This window comes from Sorex fumeus, unplaced genomic scaffold, assembly GCF_029834395.1.
Source record: "Sorex fumeus unplaced genomic scaffold, SorFum_2.1 ptg000003l, whole genome shotgun sequence".
NCBI lineage: Eukaryota > Metazoa > Chordata > Mammalia > Eulipotyphla > Soricidae > Sorex > Sorex fumeus.
Window position 1 is genome coordinate 27,113,511 of NW_026606060.1, and position 21,948 is coordinate 27,135,458.

Here is a 21,948-nt window from a genome sequence, read left to right on the forward strand (position 1 = left end):
TTCAGTAATCTCAGTGCTGTTGTCAGAGTTCAGAGGTTCATTTTCACTGAACACTGTTCATTCTCTTGCTTTGTTTCTTTATATACCATCTATGAGTGAGGTTATCGAGCATTTTATCACTTAGATTTATTTTGCTTTGCATGACATTTCTAGTTCCATCCATTTACTCTTGTAGCAATAGCAAAATTTCATCTTTTCCAATAGCTGAGTGTATATGCACGGCAGTTTACTTATCCACTTATTCACAATGGACATTGGAACTTTTTCTGTTTCTTGGATATTGACAATTGCCCTGAAATGAACGCAGGTGAGCAGGTGTCTTTATGAATTTATATTTTTGTGTTTGGGGAATAAATGCCTAGAAACAGAATCCCTGATTCATGTGGTGGTTCTATTTTTGTTTGAGAAGTTCTAATACTGTTTTCCATAGATACTGAACCAGATGACAGTTCTTTCAACAGTGAATGAAAGTTTATCTTCACTGTATCCCCAGAAATATTGGTTCTTTCCTATCTTTTGATAGGAAACTATTTTCATAACTGTTCTGATTTTAATTTTCTAAATAATAAAATATTATGAGAACTTTTTCATAAGCATGTCAACTATATATCATCTTTAAAGAAATGATCATTCAGAAACTCTCCCATTTTTATTGATGTGGTTGGTTTTGTTGTTTTGAGTTAGGCGAGTGCTTAATATACTTGGATGAAAGCCTTTTGTGACATGTATGGCATGCAAATATTTTCTCGCATTTGATTTGATGTCCTTATATTTTAACAGCAGTTTCTTGCATAGTTCAGAAACTTTTTAGTTTGATGTAGTAGTATTTATTTTTTTTGTTTTCACTGTAAAATGAAAATGGAGTTAAACCATTGGAGATACCTCTAAAGTCATTATCTAAGAGAGTTCCGCCTCTCTTTTCTTCGATAAATTTCATGAATTTGGGCCTAATGTCAAGGTCGTTAATTTACTTTGAGTGGTGCAAAACCAAGGTTCAGGTTTTTGTTTTTTAACAATTAGCTAACAAGTTTTCCCAACTACATTTTTTAAAGAGACTTTCCTTGCTTCACTTCATGCATCTAGATCATTTGTTTAGGTTAAATCTGAACTTTTGTCTCTGGGCTTACAATTCTACTTCACTTGTGTGAGATTCTGATTTTATTTCAGAATTACATTTTTATTATTATAACCTTATAGGACTGGAGCAATTGCACAGCGGGTAGGGTGTTTGCCTTGCATCTGGCCAACCTGGGTTCTATTCCTCTGTCCCTCTCGGAGAGCCTGGCAATCTACTGAGAGTATCTTGCCCACATGGCAAAGCCTGGCAAGCTTCCTGTGGCATATTCTATATAACAAAAACAGTAACAACAAGTCTCACAATGGAGACAGTATTGGTGCCCGCTCAAGCAAATTGATGAACAACAGGAGGACAGTGCTACAGTGCTACAGTGCTATAACTTTATAGTATAGTATAGTATAACCCAAGCAATGCAAGGTCTCTCATCTCTGCCTCCACCTGCTACCAACTTGGTATTCTCAGGGCTTACTCCTGACAGTGTGTTCAGAGATAACTTATGGTGGCACTCAGTGAACATATGTAGTGTCCCAGATGGAACCAGGGTTGCTTGTTGTTACAAGTCCCTTTGACACTGTACAATTTTTCAGCTTTCCCATTTTTGGGGGATTGCCTCCTATTTTCTTTTTCTTCAGAATTATTTTGACCATTTGAGGAGATTTTTGCTTCTACCTAAATTTTCAGGGCAGAACCTGGCAAACTACTCATGGCATATTTGATACGCAAAAAGCAGTAACAATAACAGGTCTCATTCCCCTGACCCTAAAAGAGCCTACAAGTGTTGGGAAAGATGAATAAGGAGAGGCTGCTAAAATCTCAGGATTGGGACGAATGGAGACGTTACTGTTGCCAGCTCGAGTAAATTGATGGACAATGGGATGACAGTGATACAGTGACAGTGATACCTATATTTTAGTAATATTATTTCTTACCTCCTTGAATAAAGTCATTGAAATTTTTATAGAGGTTGTACTAAATCTCTATAGTGCTTTGGATAAACTTGTTCCTTTATCAATATTAATTCTTCTAACTAAGAAAATGTAACACTTTTCATTTTATAATATTTACTTAGAGTTCTTGATGTTTAGGTTTTTAAACATCAAGGCCTTAGTGTTGAGGTCTTTAAAGATTAAGACCTAAATATCAAGAATTCTAACTAAATATAAAATTTCCATTAACAAATTCCCTTTATTGAATTAATTCATAGGTACTTAATAATTTTGGACATTATAACAAATGGGATTAAAATTTTGTTTCTTCTCTTCTGGTTCCTTATTTCATATGGAAATGCTGTAGTTCTTGTGTGTTGATTTTGTAGCCTGATTTTACTCACTTGGTTTACTATATCTTAAAAGGATTCTTTTCCATGTATATGAAAATTATAGAAAATTTTATATACATTATCATTCCACTTCATTTCTATTTTTCATTGGAAATAAGTCTTGAATATTTTGGTTCAGGTTTTTACTTTACAGATAAAGAAATTATTATTGGTTTGAAATTTTAAAATATTAGAGAAACTTGATAGTATTTTTGAGGGACAGATAAGCAAGACTTATATTACCATGTTTGCATCAATTCTCTCTAGCAAGTGTTAACTAATAATTAATTGTACATGAGGAGCAACATTTATTTTCTTTGAATTAGTATAGATGGGTTCTGAGTCCTGGTGGTGGAAAAGAAAAATGTAAACTCAGTCATGTCATATCTTGATTTTCTTTTCTTTTTTAAAATTTAATTGAATTTTTATAAAGCAGTTCACAATATTTGATTACATTTAATAATCAAAAACCAATCCCATCACCATTGCACCTTCACATCACCTTATTTCAGATATTTCCATCCTGAACCCCAATCATCTGCCCCAAAGCAAAACCAAAATAATTTATTTTGTATTGTTTTGATATGAATAAACCACTGAAAATGCTTCAAAAAAGTTTCCTTTGAGGAAAGTATGTGGAGATTGTTATATTTCCTCCAGGGGCCATTAAGTCCTTCTATAAGAGATTAATAACATGTTCTTAAAGGTTGTCTTGTGTGTGTATGTATATATACATATATATATATACATATATATATATATCTGCTTTAAACCCCATCAAATGTGGTGCACTACTCTTGGAATATGAGTGATATGAGGTATGAGATGTCCATAGATTAACTCATGCTTGGCCGGAGTATGTGGAGAGCAGCTGTGAGATGGTGATTGAGATCTGGAGGTTTTCAGCTTCTGGCACTGGGTCCTTTGGGTTGGGGAGGGGCCTTACCTGCCCCTTTTGGAGTGCCTCAGTGAAATAGCCTGGAGTGGGGTCCAGTAGTATGACTATGGTGATTTGTTTTATGCTCTCTTCCAAGAGACTTATAATGAGCCTCTGGATCATGGGCATTGATGAGATTATCTGGCCCTAGCCAGAGGTGGCTTGTGAGCATGACTGCCAAGTTGCCAGAAGCAGGGGGAGATGGGGGGGGGGCAGGTCATTGCTTTAATTTTCCTTTTTTTTCTTTTTGTTTTTTGGGTTACACCCAGTGATGCTCAGGGGTCACTCCTGGCTCTACCCTCAGGAATTACTCCTGGCCATTCTGGGAGACCATATGGGATGCCCGGAATCAAATCTGGGTGGGCCACGTGCAAGGCAAACGCCCTACACGCTGTGCTATCGCTCCGGCCCCACTTTTATTTTCTTAAGGGAAAGTGATTCCCAATTTTCTCTGGGCCCGACTTTGGCCCCTAAAGCCCCTGCCCAAGACATCTTGAAATTTGAGATCCTTGCTTTGCTTCTGTGTCATGCATGAAACGTCATAAAATGTGGGGTTTAAGTCTGGTCTCCGGAGAGACCAATGTGCAACCACCTCACCCAGATTATTGCCACACATTTGGGTTTAGACTCTGATGCTTTTGAGAATTGCTCCCTGGGACCCACCCTTTCCCATTCTCAAAGATGGGCATCCATTGACTAGTTCCACTTTGATACCCAGAAACTTTTATCATTTCAGTGTGTTTTAGGATTTAGTAATAGGCAGAAAGAACCATCAATGATTATGCTTTTGTCCTATCAACATTGAATGCGAATCTTTGCAAAGAATAAATTTGTATCCTTAGGAGTATAATAGTAAAAGCTAACACTGTCCTCTCGTTGTTCATCGATTTCCTTTAGCAGGCCCAGTAACGTCTCCATTTTTTGAGACTTGTTACTGTTAGGCATATTGAATATGTCACGGGTATATAGTGCACTGAATACAGATTAAAATCACAATATTTGCACTTTTCCCTTGCTTTTAGAACTTGACTTTAGTGTATTTCAGTCATATGTGTATGTTTGGACTTTTCTGTTTTCAAATTGTGCCTTAATCATGATTTAAAAAAATTATTATTCACATACTGTAGTTGTATAAGAAGATGTATGATGGAATGGTAACAAGTGGAGCAGTACTTAGCTTGACAATGAGAATAGAAAAAAATAGATAAATTGAATATTGGAATCATATATTTAAAACAAAATATATTCTATTTCCTTTATCAGTATGACCTTTTTTTCTTTTTTTACACAAAGGGTTGAAGGATGCTTGCCCTTCTGTCCTAAAAATATGATCCTGGATGAAGTTACCCTCAAGTGTGTTTTTCCAGGAGACTGTAAGTATGCATCTTACTTAATTTCTTTTGAAATGTCAAGCAATAAATGCCCCCCTCAACCCCAACCCCAGCCAAGAGAATATAGTAAGTAGGTAAGGCACTTACCTTCATGTGCCCAGCCCAAGTTTAATCCCTGAGAACCCATATGACCCCCCCACCCCCACCCCAAGCCTTTCCAGGAGTTATCATTTAGTGAAGAAAAAGGAGTAACCCAGGTTTGATCCCTCACATCCCATTTGTTCCTGCAAGCCTCCCAGGAGTGATTCCTGAGCTCAGAGTCAGGAGTAAGTCCCAAGCACCACCACGTGTGTCCCCCAAATCAATTATAAACAAGTTTTATAAAATTCTTGCACTATATTACTTCAACAGTTTTTTGTGTGTGCCTAATTACTTTGTAAATGCTGTAAACTTTCCTTCTCACATTTCTCAAGCATTTTCTTCACTGAAACATTTTTCTTAATGCTGAGAATCTCTGTATGAATTATTTGGATCTAACTTTAAGCAAAACATTAACAATGAGTATTTTGCTTTATTTTAGGTGTACCTCTGATTCCTACAGAACCAGCATTAGGTAAACCACCTTCACCCATGTTTATAGCCATAATTTTAATTTTAGGTATTAAACAGATAATGATGTAACTTGTTTGGGCACTCATAACACCTGCGGGTATTTGCACTATTCAAAAAGCTAGAAAGCCCAGAAAGTACCATTGTTTCATCAAGTAGCTCTTCACTGGTTTAGTAGGCTGTATTTTCTAAGTGGCTTCTGACTAAATACCTTCCACCCAACCCTTTCTGCATTTCAGTTAGTATAGATAATGAAGATTTCAAGCAATATTTTGCCTATAATTTGTTGTAATGTGTTTACTTTTGATTATGAATCACATGACTCTAAAGAGATAACAGCACAAATGAATTGTCCTTTGAATGCTTTTATTTCCCTTCCTGTATTCCAATCTTTAGAGGTGCATATCCCCATTTCTTATTCTCAGTATAAAACTTGCTTAGGAAAAAGATTTAATAAACATTCACAGTGAAGCTTAAAATATTTAGTGTTTTATTTCTTCTGAGATTATAATCCAGGAAAGTTAAAATATTCCAGTTTTTTCTGTTAATTGTTTTTATTTATTGACTGAATGAGATTCTCTCACCTGTAATACCATTAATGATGTTTCTCATGTGCATAATTTCAGTGCCATACCCTTCACCAGTATACATACCTCCCTTTCTCAAGGACCTCAATGCCACTCACTCTCAATCACTCATCCCACAAGCTCAATTATGTGGATCAATTTTTCCATTGTGTTGCCTTTGGCTCTGTATTGCTATTTTGCTGTGTTCTTTCTGACTGACTTCACTTCACATGTTATCCTTTAGTTCCATTGATGCTGCTCAAAATTGCATAATTGTGTTCTTATAGCTGCATAGTATTCTATTGGGCATATATAGAATTTATACACCAATTTGTTAATCCATTCAACTGTATTTGGCTTTTGGGTTTTTTTCTAAAGCTCATCTATTATATTAAGTGCAACAGTGAGTGAGCTTCGGTGTATATGTATTCTTTCGAGTTAATATTTTTGTATTTTGATGATAGATGCCAACTAGTGATATCACTGAGTCACAGATGATACTTCTGTTTCATTTTTTTGAGGGGAGGGCTACATTTCTATATTGTTTTCTGCAGAGGCTAAATCAGACAACAGCCACAGTAACAGTGTATGAATTTTTCTTTCTCATTGCAACCCTGTCAACACTGACTGTTTACAGACCTTTTGATATGTGTCATTGGCATGTGATGATATCTCATTGTTGTTTTGATCTGTATTTCCCTAATTATGAGTAATGATCAGCACTTTTTAATATGTCTTCTATGGAAAAGTATCTCTTCATTCCCGTTCCCCATTTTTGAATGGGGTGGTTGATATCCAAGATCAATAAAGTATTCAGAAAACTCAACCACAAAATATCCAATATTGGAATAGTCTCCGTTGTTTGTATTTTTGTTGCTGTCTTTGCCCCTTTGTTCAGCTCATTAAACACCCTTTGCAATCAGTTTCCTAGAAATTCTAGTCTAACCTAGAGATCTCTGCTCCATTTTGAGTTTAATTTTGTGAGTGGTGTAAAGTATGGTTCTAACTTCATTATTTTATATGTGGTTATTCAGGTTTTTCCAGCACTATTTGCTGAAGAACTTTTTTTTTGCTTCACTTCATATATTTGGCTCCTTTTTCATAGATTAGCTGCCCATAAATCTGGGGATTTAACTCATAACTTTCTATTCTGTTCCATTGTTTTCCAGGTCTATATACCAGTACCATGCAGTTTTGGTTATTATAATTTTGTAGTAAGTTCAAATTTGGAAATGAAAAGCCTTTTATCTTCTTTTATTTCTAGGACAGTTTGGCTATTCAACAGGTTTTATAGTTCCATAAAAATTTTAGTAGAGTTTGTTCTACGTCTGAAAAACACCAGTGAAATATTAAATTATTTTATTTAATAGGACTGGAGCAATAGCACAGCAAATAGGGCATTTGCCTTGCATGCGGCGCATGCCGCTGACCTGAGTTTGATTCCTCCACCCCTCTCAGAGAGCCCGGCAAGCTACTGAGAGTATCTAACCTGCACGGCAAAGCCTGGCAAGCTACCCGTGACATATTCAATATATCAAACACAGTAACAACAAGTCTCACAATGTTACTGGGTCCACTCGAGCAAATCAATGAACAACAGGAGAACAGTGACAGTGACATTGATAGCTTTAATTGAATAGAAGTTCTTCCCAGGGTAATTTTAGAATTTGAGAAATGTGGAGGTAATTGTGATCAAAGCAGAACTTCTACACTAAAATACAGAATAACCAATAGGTTGCCGTGATATTATAATAAATAATAAGACATTAGCAGGAGGAGTCTTACACTTATATTTTTAGATTTTGACTTCAGAATAGTGATAAGAGGTAGCAGTTGGATAAGCTAGAAGTGAGAAGTGTTTTAGCTAGCAGACAAAGCATGCACAAACTTCTAGAATTAAGAGAGAACATATTGCACTAGGATTTCAAGCAGGTTTCTGTGCTTTGAAAATATAAGTGGGAAATTGAATAGAGAAGGAATGAAAAAGATTATCGAAAAGATTTGTGGCACTTGGATGCCCCCAGACATCCCCCTCAAGGCAATTACTGATAATTACAGGATTTTAGTAGTGCCTGTGATATTTTTCAAATAGGAACCTCACTATAACCATCACTGTTGCTACTTTATTTTTAAAGTTATCACCCATAGAATACATATATGTATATATATATGGCATTGGACTAAGCATTATATATACATATATACTGTCACTGTCACTGTCCTCCCGAGCGGGCCCAGTAACGTCTCCATTGTGACAATTGTTACTGTGTTTGGCATATTGAATATGTCACGGGTAGCTTACCAGGCTTTGCTATGTGGGCGAAATATTCTCGGTAGCTTGCCAGGCTCTCCGAGAAGGGTGGAGGAATTGAACTCAGGTTGGCCATGTTGACCTCTTGCAAGATAAACACCCTACCCGCTGTGTTATTGCTTCAGCCCTACATACATGCATACCTACATACATACATAAATACATGTCTCTGTACATTAAATCCTTATAAAAATCCTATGAGAAGAGTCTGTGGATGTAGAACAGGGATTAGAACACTTGGCTTGCATGTGGCTGACCCTGCTTTGATCTCTGACACTGTATATGGTCTCCAAAAACAGTCAGGAGTGATCCCTGAGCACAGAGCATGGAGTAACCCTGAGTACCATCAGAGGTGATTCACAAAGCAAAATTAAAATTAAAAAATACTATAAAAGAAGTTTTATTACCCTTGTAGAGGTGAGGTATTGTTCAAAATCTGCCTTTTACCTCCCTTCTTCTCTCCTAAAATAATCTATAAGATGACAATACTCTCATTATATAGTCATCAGCTTCTTGTGGAAATGAATGAAAAACCTACATAAAATGTCTTAGTGGGGTTTCTTCCACATATAAACTCAGTACCTGATTTTACTAATGAATCAGGCATCTTCCCTTTTAACAGGTCCAGAAATGATCACTCCAACAGATGTCACTCTGTTTGACATGCTGACACCGACCCCAGGCTTGGAATGTGAGGTATGACTAGGTGGTCAATTCCAATTATTTGTCAAGTTATCTAACATCTGTTTAAGTTTCTATTATTATTATACAAATACTATTAAACTATTTTTATTGCTATGTTCTGTTTTTCTAAAAGATAATATTAATTCTATGATTTCTCTACCAGTTCTGATATTTCATTATTAAAATAATGGATACATCTTTATTAGAAAATTCTGGTTTCATTTAAATGCAACAGAAAAATGTTTTAACATATTCACAATGCAATTGGAGGAGAAAGAATGCAATTGTTGGATGACCAGCAGAGAGCATAGAAAATTGGGTGGATGCAGAAGGATTCTCCTTTCCCCGGACTTTTAGGCACTGATCACACTAAGAAAGTAAATTAAATTAAAATTTGGTGTTCAGTGTGACTCTTCAATCACTGTATCAGTGTCATCCTGTTGTTCATCGATTTCCTCGAGCAGGCACCAGTAACGTTTCCTTCGTCCTATCCTTGAGATTTTAGAAAGTGCCACATTCGAGGCTCTTTCAGGCTCAGGAGAATGAGACCCATCACTGTTACTGGGTTTTGGCATATTGAATATGCCGCAGGGAGTTTGCCAGACTCTGCTGTGTGTGCAGGACACTTTTGGAAGCCTGCCAGGTTCTCCAGAGTAATAACTAGATAACAAGATGTCGTGTGGCCGCAAATGCGGCTGCGTGCTTCCAGGAGCTGTGTTTTATAGTCTCTGGGTCTTGGCTGTTGATAGTATTACACGGCGCCGGGGAAAGTTGGTGGGTGTAACGCCTACATACTGGAAGATGGGAGATGTGGGTGGAGGAGGCCCAGTCCCAATCCGACCAGGCTTAGAGATCTACTCTTCAATAAATTACATAATTGTGTTTCTCTGAAAGTTAGACATTCAAAAGTATTTATTAAGTATCCATGACATGCCAGATGACAAAGATAAAATTTGAGAGGCAAAAATGATAAGCCTCTGCTTGTAATAATCTTGCCTAAGACTTGAGCAGTTTATGCCTTCCTCTAACTGTGCCACTTGTGTTAATAAGCAAGAGATGTTTATTTTGTATCATTTCTGGCCAACTACTATTTAAGTGCCATTAATACAATAATAGCAAAGTTGGTAAAAATTCATGCCTTGATATAAATCACTAAAGTTGTAGAGAAGATTTTAAAAGAAAAAATATTTTCAATGAAATAGAAAATCCCAACTAGCGAAGTAAATTTAGAGCAAAACATATGAAGTTTAGACAGTAGAACTTGAAAAGAAGCGTAGCAACTGTTCACCAGATAGAAATCAAGTACAGAGGCCCATGTGGTAAGATACGTAAAATTTATTAGAAGAAAAATTATTGAGGTCATTGAGCTTATGTGGGAAAGAAATAAATAGTGTAAATAATGACCTTCTAAAAGATACTGCAAGGGGATAAGAAATATAATTATCTTTATAGCTAATTATAAAGAATGAGTTTTTAAAAGATACATACATGGACTGAAGAGATAATACAACATGTGCAGTGCTTGCCTTGCATGTTGCTGACTTGGATTTGATACCCAGCAGCCCATAAGTTCCCTCAGAATCAACCAGGAGGGATCCCTGAGCATGGAGCTAGGAGTAAGCCCTGAGCACCACTTAGTGTGGGCCCCAAATCCAAAATTAAATCCTGTGTCCTGTGTGTCCTCCCATTGTTCATCGATTTGCTTGAGCGGGCCCAGTAACGTCTCCATTGGAGACTTTGTTGTTACTGTGTTTGGCATATCGAATATGTCACGGGTAGCTTGCCAGGCTCTGCCGTGCGGGCTCGATACTCTCTACAGCTTGCCGGGCTCTCCGAGAGGGGTGGAGGAATCGAACTCGGGTTGGCCATGTTGGCCGCGTTCAAGGCAAATGCCTTACTGCTGTGCTATTTAAATTAAATAAAATTAAATTAAAGATACAGAAAGATGCTGTATATTTCTGAGTAGAGATAAAAATTGCATAATATGATATGTTTCAGAATTATTTATGCTGCTGTTTTGAGAATAGGATAAAAGTAGACATAGAATTCATTCGAAAGTTATTATAGAATGGAAATGTTAAGGTGGACTGAATCAGAGGGCCACAGTGGAAATGATAATAAATGCCTGGATTCTAGATATATTTTGGAAGTTGAGGTTGCGGAATTTGCTGAAAGATTTTATATAGAGATTCTAATATTTTTGCCTTGGTAATGAGATTTGACATTTATTTTCCTAATGGGGGAAACTGTAGAAAGTAAAAGTCTGCAGTGGATATAACCAAGAGTTCAGTTTTGCTGTGAAAAGCTTGAGATTTCTTTGAAATATCATAATGCTACAGATATACAAATATGATGAATGTATAGAGTTTAGATAAGAGGGTATGAAAAACAGATTTTAGGAACTCTCATAACATAAATGACATTAAAGATTACAAGACTGAATGGACCCACAAAGGAAGTGAATGCATATAGAAACAAGTACTGCTGCTACAATTGTAAGAGGCTCAGAAATGATGACAATCAAGCAAAGCATATTAATTTGTAAAATAGGAGGAAAGGAAGAGATTGGTATGGAAGTTGTTGGAAAGCTAAGATAAAAAAAATTGGACTAAGGAAGGTTGGAGAGAAAGTATAGGGGTCACTGTAAATGCCTTTCATGCACCTGACCCACAAGATCCCCAGAGCATCACCAGATGCAATGCTTGACCCTTGTTCGGCATATTGGGTGTGGCCCTGTAGAACCCCATGGTGACATGGGGTGGTGCAAGTAATTCCTGGCACTGCAGCGCCAATCAGCATTCTAGCATCCTTAGGTCTAATACAGAACCATCTAACCTGCTTGGCTAAAAAGGGTTGGCAGCCTGAGGACTTCTGGGAGGCTGCCCAAAGGAAATATTTTAAGGGGGTCCAGAGTGACTGGAGCAATAGCACAGCAGTAGAGCGTTTGGCTTGCACGTGGCCGACTTGGCCAACCCGGGTTCGATTCCTCCGCCCCTCTAAGAGAGCCTGGCAAGCTACCTATCTCACCTTCAAGGCAGAGCCTGGCAAGCTCCCTGTGGCATATTCGATATGCCAAACACAGTAACAAGTCTCACAATGGAAACGTTACTGGGCCCGCTTGAGCAAATCGATGAACAATAGGAGGACAGTGCAGTGCTACAGAGTACAACTGGTATGGCGTTTGCTTACCACTGGTTTGGATTCGTAGTGTTCCATATGGTCCCCGAGCACAGCTGGAGTAATTCCTGAGTGCAGAGCTAGGAGTAATCCCTGAGCATCACCGAATGTGACCCCAAAAGCAAAATATATAAAATATATTTTAATTAATATGGTATGTTAAACTATACTTACTGTATCTAAAGCTCAAGATAATAGTCTGAGAATTGATAATCAGATTTAGCAGTTTCATCAGCAACTTTATTAAAATGTTTTTTAAAAAATAAGTTGTTTTAGTAGAGAGAATAGTACAGATTTATTTTAGGTGATTTATGTTTTGCTGTAGAGAGAGAGAGGCTTTTGATTCTCTAATTTTTATTTTTATCTTCTATTTGTGATTAATTGGAAATTCAGTATTGATATTGATGAAGACTTGTGTAGGAAAATATTGGAAAATTGAACTTGACATTTTGCCTATACTTAAGTCTTAAACCTAGCTATTCTACTAAATAATTTCACTATTTAAAAATTTATTTAACCTTTCTTTTAAATAATATGGAATACTACAATGATAGAAATTGACCCCAAATTTGGGAGAAGTAAATGATATTCATTAATTCATAGAAGTTAGTTTTTATTCCTCCACTCCCTGAGATGCAGAATAGAGCGGTTTTTCAGAGCACAGTCTTTACACTAATAAAGATAATGCCTGAATTCTTCCTTTACCACCAGCTACTGTAGAATTTTGGGAATATTATTTTGCTTATCATTCTGATTAATCTATAAAATGCGGAAAATATAATACTTACATGAGAGGGCTATTGTTATGGGCAGAATAGCTTAAACAATGTCTAAAACCTAATATTTTGTATAAATGTTTATGCTTAGTATATTTGTAACCATAACTTAAATAGAATACAATTTATAAATCTTAAAAAATGTATTACTTATTTATTTAAAATTATTTATCTGGATTTATGTAAAACTTAATTACTAGAGGACAGAGTGATAGTATAGGGTTTAAGGTCCTTGTCTTGGGTGTATAAAGTTTGCTTGCAAAATACTGAAGTAGACAATTTCCTTTTGTGCCTGAGTATGTGGATAATTCTGTTATTGAATCAATATCAATGTAAAGCTTAAAAGAAACATGTGATGAGTATTTTAGTTTTCGGGGCGTTTGAGTCACATCTGACTGCTCCCTGCTCTGTTCTAGGGAGTAATTCCTGGTTAATACTCAGGATACAATGCAAGGCTTGAGCTTAGCCCTTTGAGCTCTCTTCCTGGCTCTTTTAATGAGTATTTTGGAGGGGCTACAGAAACAAAAGGTCATAGTGAAATTTTAACTATCTTTCAAAAGCTCTCTTACTTAGAAAGCATACACAATATAATAGGAAATGTTGTTTATTGAAATATCAATTAAAATAGAAAAACAGCCCACCTATTTCTTTTTTTATTTACAGCCTCAACAATTTGATCCTGTTTATAATTGTAGTCAATACATATGCCTTGATATGGAATGGAAGTTGTACAATTGGTCTCTTAATTGCCCTAAAGATTTGGAAATGCCTGACTGTGGTTTCCGGGGAAGGCCTGTCCAGGTGAACACCGATATCTGCTGTCCTGAGTGGGAATGTCCTTGTAAGTTTACATTCTTATGTGCAAATAAAGTTTTCATCAAAAAGAATTACTGTGTTTTTCCAGCTCATCACCTCATCAAGATAAAATTATTATTGAACTTTCTTTAGTTATTTTGGTATGTATGCAACTTTGTAGTTTTTTTTTAATTGAATCACCATGAGTTACACTTACAAAGCTTTCATGTTTGAGTGTCAGTCATACAATGATCAAACAAACACCCATCCCTCCACCAGTGTACATTTTCCACTACCAATGTCCCCAGTATCTCTCCCCCCACTTTCCCACACCTCCCCCTGCCTCTATGGCCAACAATTTCCCTCATACTCTCTCTCTACTTATGGGGATTGTGGTTTGCAATACAGATTGAGAGGCCACCATGTTTGGTCCTTTATCTACATTCAGCATAAATCTTATATGCAAATTTCATGATTTCATCTTTCTAACAGCTACATAGTATTCCATTGTGTATACGTACCAACGTTTCTTTAACCAGTCATCTGTTTTCGGACATTCAGGTTTTTTCCAGATTCTGCCTACTGTGAATAGTGCTACAATAAACATACACATGCAGGTGTCATTTCTACTGTGTTTTTTTGCATTGTGGGATATATTCCCAGAAGTGGTGTTGCTGGGTCATATGGGAGTTCGATTTCTATTTTTTGGAGGAAAGTCCAGATTGTTTCTTTGGAGTTATTTCTCTTCAAAAATTCAAGCCTAATTGAAAATATTTTTAGAGTATTAATACTACAAGTGCAGTTAACTCGTTGATATACTAAATCCCACCTTTACGTTTTTTTTTTTTCAGGTCGATGTTCCATGTTGTCAGAGTTAAGCATTATTACATTTGATGGAAACAATGCAGCATTATATAGCATGGCTTCTTACATTTTAGTAAGAATTCCTGGGGAAGTTATAGTTGCTCATATAGAAAAATGTTCCATAAATCAGGTAGGTAATAATCCATAATTTTTGTCTATTCTTTATAAGTTTATATTCGAAATAGTTTACAATGTTAGGTAGCCTCAAAGTAAGAAGGAACATAAAATATCACTAATAAATCTGGTACTTAAAGTTTCATATTAGTATATTTAGAGTTTATGATGTATATTTAATTAATATTTTTAAAAGTCAAGCAATAGCTTTTTACAATTTTTTTTATCCATTCCCCCCACCCCAGGATGGAAACTCATTTAAAAAGCTCGTGAGTATTTGCAAAGATTTAAAGTAGTAAATTTATTCTATTTATTGATAAAATTATGCTTAAATTCAGTTTTTATTTTCAAATTAAGGCTCCTTCTGGAAGAATCTCTGGACTTTGCTTTAAGAAGCTAAACTTGACAACGATTCATAAAGTACTTGTCTATCGGATAGCAAGAAAGGTAAAAATACATAGTTAAAAATAACCTAATAATATTAAGATGAAAAATAGAATTTATGTGGAAAATTATTTTCCAAGAAGGAACATTAATAAAATCAGTAGGATTTTAAAAAATAATTCTTTTCAAATAGCCATTTGGGCTAGAGCGATAGCACAGCAGTAGGGCGTTTGCCTTGCACGCAGCCAACATGGCCGACCTGAGTTCAATTCCTCCGCCCCTCTCGGAGAGCCCGGCAAGCTACCGAGAGTATCTTGCCCGCACGGCAGAGCCTGGCAAGCTTCCCGTGACGTATTCGATATGCCAAACACAGTAACAACAAAGTCTCTAATGGAGATGTTACTGGGCCTGCTCGAGCAAATCGACGAACAACGGGAGGGCCTTTACCTTACCTTTGCCTTCAAATAGCCATTTAAAACATAATTTTAAAAAATATTACATTTATTCTTCCATAAAGAGGCAACTATTGTAAATATCTCTCTCCTTTTGAGGATAAATATAATAACAATGTCAGATGTACTAAAATTCTCCTGGATATTGTGAATGGCCAAGATTATTAGTGCCAGACTTAATATTAGTGTTTCAAATTAAACAAAGAGGAACATTATGTGGAAAAAAAGAATTCTTAGGTTGAAAGGAGAAGTAGCTAAGAATATCAGAATAAAGACAGTATACAGAGAGAAGAACAGATGGAAGCAGATGAAATGTTGATCTATCCATTTTGAGGTGAATAAAACATAGCTAAAATAAGACAAAAAGAATATTTAACCTTACTAAAATAAATAGAAGAACATTGATTTAGAATTTGAGAAGGAACTATTTTGTTTTATAGGAAAAATATTTATACTGAGGAATTAATTTTAATCAGATGAGTATGAGTTCTAAGCTGTCGGCTTATTTAGTATCTAAATGTTCTCTCAAAATTATAAGAAAATATGTGTAAATTTGGATTTAAATGACTGAGATGTTATATGCTTTTATAATCACAGGTTCACACATTATAATATGGAAACATTATTTAAGTAAACTAAATATTGTTCTGTGTTAGAAAATTTGAGCCGGAGCGATAGCACAGCAGGTAGGGCATTTGCCTTGAGCGCGGCTGACCTAGGTTCGATTCCTCCACCCCTCTTGGAGAGCCCAGCAAGTTACTAAGAGCATCTCGCCCACGTGGCAAAGTCTGGCAAGCTTTCCGTGATGTATTCGATATGCCAAAAACAGTAACAAGTCGTTACTGGAGACGTTACTGGTGCCTGCTAGAGCAAATCGATGAACAACGGGAGAACACTGCTACAGCGTTACAGTTAGAAAATTTAATTTTAAGTAAACTTTAAAAATGTATGTATGAGATACTTTTAGGGATTATAACATTTATATATATTTTTGATTTGTATGAGGCTATTATATTTTAAGAGGAGGGTATGAAATAATCTTCAACCTGAGCTATTAACAGGAACATTCCATTGAAACTACTTATTTTTGATATCAGCTAAATTCATCTCTGATCATTAATTTGACTAAAAATTGATTATTTAATAATAGGTTAGTAGAGTTTACATAATAAAACAATTCCTAATCTTGAGTAAAGTGTAGCTATGTGTATGGAGTGCAATTATGTGCTCATGTAATTATATGCATGTAATGATTTTCTCATTTGAAAGCTGTTGTAGGAAATACAATGGTAGAGTTATGACCACTATATCTAGAAAACAAAATAATAATCATTTAGCTATCATTTTCAAGGGTCAGATATGAGTTTTATATGGTGTGACACCTCAGATAAGTATTAAAAATGAGTAGAGATTAACTGGGCAAGAAGGAAAGATACTTTAGTCTGAAGTGACATGGGAGGAAGATGAGAAATTGAATGATTAGTCAGACCTACATCCAACACATTTACTGCTGCTTAGAGTATATGTTTCCATGTCTATGTCATAATTTAAGTTGTTGCTATAATTAATCCTTGGACTACCAATGTTTGATTTGCCAAGAGTAAAAGTCAAAAATACATAGTCTAGAATTCTGACCAAAAGTTAAAAAATAGAATTTGCTAGGACCCTGGCTTTTTAAGCTTTAAAAGTTGATTTGTAATAATATTTTAGTTAAGTACTAACTGGAATGATCAAAGAAATATCCCAAGTTGAATAATGGACGAGAACAGTGCAGTCTTCTGCCCCCGCACCTGGCTGTTCCTCGCTGGAGCCCCCTTGGAGGGGAGCGGGTTGAGCTTTCCTCCCCGCCCCGACCAAGGCTCCAGCAGCCGAAGACCTCCAGGACCAGCCACCACCATGCTGAGACCACTCTCCGCACACATGAAGGTACTGGCAGAGGGACAAATCCACGCGGGTTCCGGGGCCGAGATCTCCCAGCCTACTCGGATTGGAGTCGAGCATCCTCCACCCAGATCCTCAAAATTCCAGTAGGCGGGGGTCACACCCACCACCTGGCCCCCTGGCGCCATGTAATCCCATCAACGGCCAAGACTCAAGTTGAATAAAAAGGTTTCCAAAATAATTGTTTACTAAATTAATTTTGGAAGGCACTGATATATTCAACAAATTTTGAGGTAGATAGAAAAGTATACATCCCATATCTGAAAGTTTAGTTTTGAGAAAGTAAATGGCAAGTGAGAAAGACAGAATGGATACAGAAAATAGCAAGACTCACTGAAGGAATGATAAAAGATCTTAGCAGTTATAAGCATCTTTTAAAGCTTGAAACTTAAAACAACAGCTTGTATTAATCAGAAGAACTGAAATGATATGAATCCTAATTTTAATTAGTACATTATTTAAGCATCAACATGTTTTCCTAACAGATGTGAATCTCTTCTGTTGTTTTAGGTAGAAGTGGATTCTATTGTTGTGCCTTTGCCCTTTTCAAGTCAAGAACTGTCCATAGAGGATTCTGGTACAATGTATGTGATTACTACTCCAGCTGGACTAATCATAAAGTGGGCTCATCTGACAGGAATTGTCGACATTCATTTTGGATTTCAATTTAACTTGTCATCTTCCACAGAAGGGCTTTGTGGTGAGCCTGCTGTTCTCAGCTCTCTGTTTTCTTCGACCTGTTCATATTATATTACTGTAGCCCTAGCTGTCTACTTTTCAATTTTAAGATGTGACATTAGCTTTTCGTTCCCCATGTGAATATCAATGGAAGCAATGACTTTTTCAAGAAATAGGCTAAGAAGCAAGAAATGAGTTCAGTTTGGGTGTCTCATAAAATTAATTATATGCTGATCATTATATCTATGAAACTGTTTATGTTGCTGCTAGTTCATCTTTATAGAGTATTAATGAAATGTCAAGAATTAATTTGCATACTTTAACTCATTTAACTTTAACAATAGTTCTAATAGGCTGTAGTGCTAATTTTATAAGTTATTTTAAAATAAGATCAAAAGCTTAAATATTATTGTTTCTTTTTTACTTTTTATTTTTAGATTTGACTTTGAAGAAAAAACTTAGCTATTTGTCTTGTAATGTTCTGAATATTTGTTCGTTTCCTTTTAAAGTGTAATACATAGATCTGCTTTTTTGTATTTAGTTTAATATGTTACAATATATAAAGGCTGGAGCTATAGCAGGGCTAGAGCAATAGCACAGCAGGTAGGGCGTTTGCCTTGCATGCTGCTGACATTGCCGGCCCGAGTTCGATTTCTCCACCCCTCTCAGAGAGCCCCGCAAGCTACAGAGAGTATCTCACCTGCACGGCAAAGCCTGGCAAGCTTCCCGTGACATATTCCATATGCCAAACACAGTAACAACAAGTCTCATAATGGAGATGTTACTGGGCCCGCTCGAGCAAAGCAATGAACCACGGGAGGACAGTGACAGTGACAGTATGTTACATAGATACATATGGTCATCAAAATACAAAAACATGTATTTTGACAGATGTAACTAGGCTTATTGTGGTGATTATTTGAAATATAGAATCATTATGCTGGACCTCTAATGTTGATAAAATTCTCTACATCAAGTATGCTTCAATTAATAAAAAGTTGTAAGCCAAATGAGTTAATTTAGAAATATATTTAGGTAGCACTGTTGCACTGTCCTCCCATTGTTCATTGATTTGCTCAAGCGGGCACCAGTAATGTCTCCATTGTGCTCAAGCGGGCACCAGTAACGTCTCCATTGTGAGACTTGTTGTTACTGTTTTGGCATATCGAATACAACACAGGGAGCTTTCCAGGCTCTGTCGTGTGGGCGGGATACTCTTGGTAGCTTGCCAGTTACTCAGAGAGGGGTGGAGGAATCAAATCCAGGTCGGCTGCATGCGAGGCAAGCACCCTACCCACTGTGCTATAAACCAATATTCTGATGTCTTTTCACCCTTTACAATTTGTGATCTCACATAATGTCAGTTTTCTCCATTTAAAAATGAGAGTAATAGTATACCTTCAAGTCTGGGAGAACTCAATGCAAAGTTGATGTAAAGTACTTAACACACTGCACACATTGATGCTGGTGCAGTAATTCCTGTTAACTGATCCAGATGAAAGTGTGAGCTGCAATGTACTAGTGTTGATATGTTAGTATACACAGTCAACGAATGCTTACTTAAGACAGAGAGATAGGACAGAGGATAAGCTGCTTGCTGTGCCTGACCCAGATTCCATCCCTGATGCCACATAGGGTCCCTCAAGCTCTGCCAAGAGTGATCCTTGGGCACAGAGTCTATAGTAGTCCACCACAATGTGTGGCTCCTCCAAAATAAAAAAAATGTTTATTTTATATATGTATTTATGAATGGGCTGGAGTGATAGCCCAGCGGTAGGGCGTTTGCCTTGCACGCAGCCAGCCAGGCTGATCTGGGTTCAATTCCTCCACCCTTCTTGCAGAGCCTGGCAAACTACTGAGAGTATTCAATATGCCAAACATAGTAACAAGAAGTCTCACAATGGAGACGTTACTGGGCCCACTCGAGCAAATCGATGAACAATGGGAGGACAGTACTATTTATGTATATTTACCTCAGTAACTATTCATTGAGTAAAATTTTATGGATCAGCCCTATGCTTAGTTCTGACAACCCCCCCAAAAAAGGACTTTCTTTTTTCAATTTTCTTTTGATTTTGGTTTTGGGGCTCTATCCAGTGCTGCTCAGGAGGTTTCTTTGGGCTCTGCTCTCAGGGATCATTCACGGCAGTGACTTTATGGGATGCTGGGAATCAAACCCAAGACAGCAGTATGCAGGGCAATGCCATCTCCTCTATCCCCAATCAAATTAAGTTTATTATCTTCACACATTATATGAATTTTTATTCATTTTTATATGTATATGAACCATATCCAAATTTCTGCTTTAGGGAAGTAAAAAATTTAAGTAGAAAGTTTAGCTAAGTAGATTGACATATCTTTTTTTTATTCAGAGCATGCTAAATATAACACAAACCTCTTTGTTGATTAAAGGTTATCATATTAAAAATTTTTATAGAATTAATATAGTATTAATATTGATAATTTAATAGTTATTATGAAATAACAACTCCAAGATTTGTGACTAGATCTTTCATTTTTTTAATATATCACCTCTATGTACTAATGTTTGTCTTTGATTTTCCTCCTTTTTGCATTTCCACCTTTACTATAAGGTTTTCCTTTATGAAGACAGACACTGCTAATAGGATTCCTAACTACAGATGCATAGTCACTCCAGAGAAGGGGTTGGGTCTCCTTTTGACAATCAAGGGACACAGATTCAAATTCAAGCCTCTGTCTAGGGTGACCCATTGTGGTCCAAGGGAAATCTAAGTGTTGTCAGGATTACCAGATGAGACACGGGCTGCAAAGGTTTTAATTGAAAAGAACATGGCCTAGAGAGTGGAGATATAAGAACAGGAGGCCTGTATCTGCACATTGTTTTGCATAGCACTGTGAGAGAGGGCTATAGGAGGCGCAGCCAAAATTTTAATTGAAATGTAATTTTACTACCAATTATAGTTCTCTAGAAGAGTTCAGATTTCTTATAATGGTGTCTGGTGCCAAGGAGATAGCCAGAAGGTTGGTATGAATGCCTTGCATGTATGAAACTCTGAATTTGATACCTGGAAAACACGTATCTACCTCATTAACACCTATTGATCTGGTGGACCCCTCCTTGTTGAGTCAAATATCGCTGAGGGTGGTCACACAAATACTGCTAAGGAGGTCCCCATCCCAAATAACTTGTCCTTCACAGTATGATTTACTTAAATACATTTTGTTTTATTTCGCTTGGGTTTTATCTTCAGTCCTCTGTATATTTATAAGAGGTACCTATGGCTGACCCAACCTTTTCTGATTTTGATATAGCTGCTGAGGATTTTATACTGGGACTGAAGAGATTCTAAAGTGGGTAGGGTTCTTGCTTTGCACTCAGCTGACCTGGATTCTATCTCTGGAGTCCCATATGGTCCCCTGAGAACCCCCAGGAGTAACTCCCGAGCACAGGGCCAGGACTAACTCCTGAGCATTACTGGGTTTGACCCAAAAAAACAAAACAAAAACCAACCAAACAAAATATTTTATACCAAAATGTTGAATTTGTATATTTTATTTTCAGTAGGTTTAGAAATTAAGAGACATTATGTAATTAGGGTGGAATTTAAACAAGTTTTAATAAAGTTTCTGGGTCAATTTCTCTCTACTTTCATTGTCTCTATATTTCCCCAAATGAAAAGTAATCTCCATCTTCAGCTTAGCCTTTCTGAAGGAAGCCAGAGGTTATAATAGATAAAACAATCAGACTATGTCATCCCAAGGATAGGAAATTGTCAATGTCCTATAATTCCAGTTCAAATCCTAAATTTTACAGTGACTAGATAAAACCATGGGTCTAGGTCTATGCTTCTATTATCTTTAATAGTTGTTAATATGGGGGAGTAAGAGTTACTCTTATGATAATCTGAGTCCTCTTTTGGAGTGAAATCATATGCTAGAGGATAAGAAAGG

The 21,948-nt window shown here is 36.6% G+C and overlaps 1 protein-coding gene across 1 annotated transcript in view; it reads left to right on the forward strand.

Moving 5' to 3' along the window:
- Nucleotides 1–21,948, forward strand: part of OTOGL (otogelin like) — a 168,234-nt gene that overhangs the window by 110,923 nt on the left and 35,363 nt on the right. Inside the window, exons 35-42 of the mRNA XM_056117469.1 lie at nucleotides 4,627–4,706; nucleotides 5,245–5,322; nucleotides 8,779–8,846; nucleotides 13,451–13,628; nucleotides 14,434–14,576; nucleotides 14,806–14,829; nucleotides 14,918–15,007; nucleotides 17,848–18,037. Of these exons, the coding sequence (XP_055973444.1) occupies nucleotides 4,627–4,706; nucleotides 5,245–5,322; nucleotides 8,779–8,846; nucleotides 13,451–13,628; nucleotides 14,434–14,576; nucleotides 14,806–14,829; nucleotides 14,918–15,007; nucleotides 17,848–18,037 (851 nt within the window). The remainder of the gene's footprint in view (nucleotides 1–4,626; nucleotides 4,707–5,244; nucleotides 5,323–8,778; nucleotides 8,847–13,450; nucleotides 13,629–14,433; nucleotides 14,577–14,805; nucleotides 14,830–14,917; nucleotides 15,008–17,847; nucleotides 18,038–21,948) is intronic.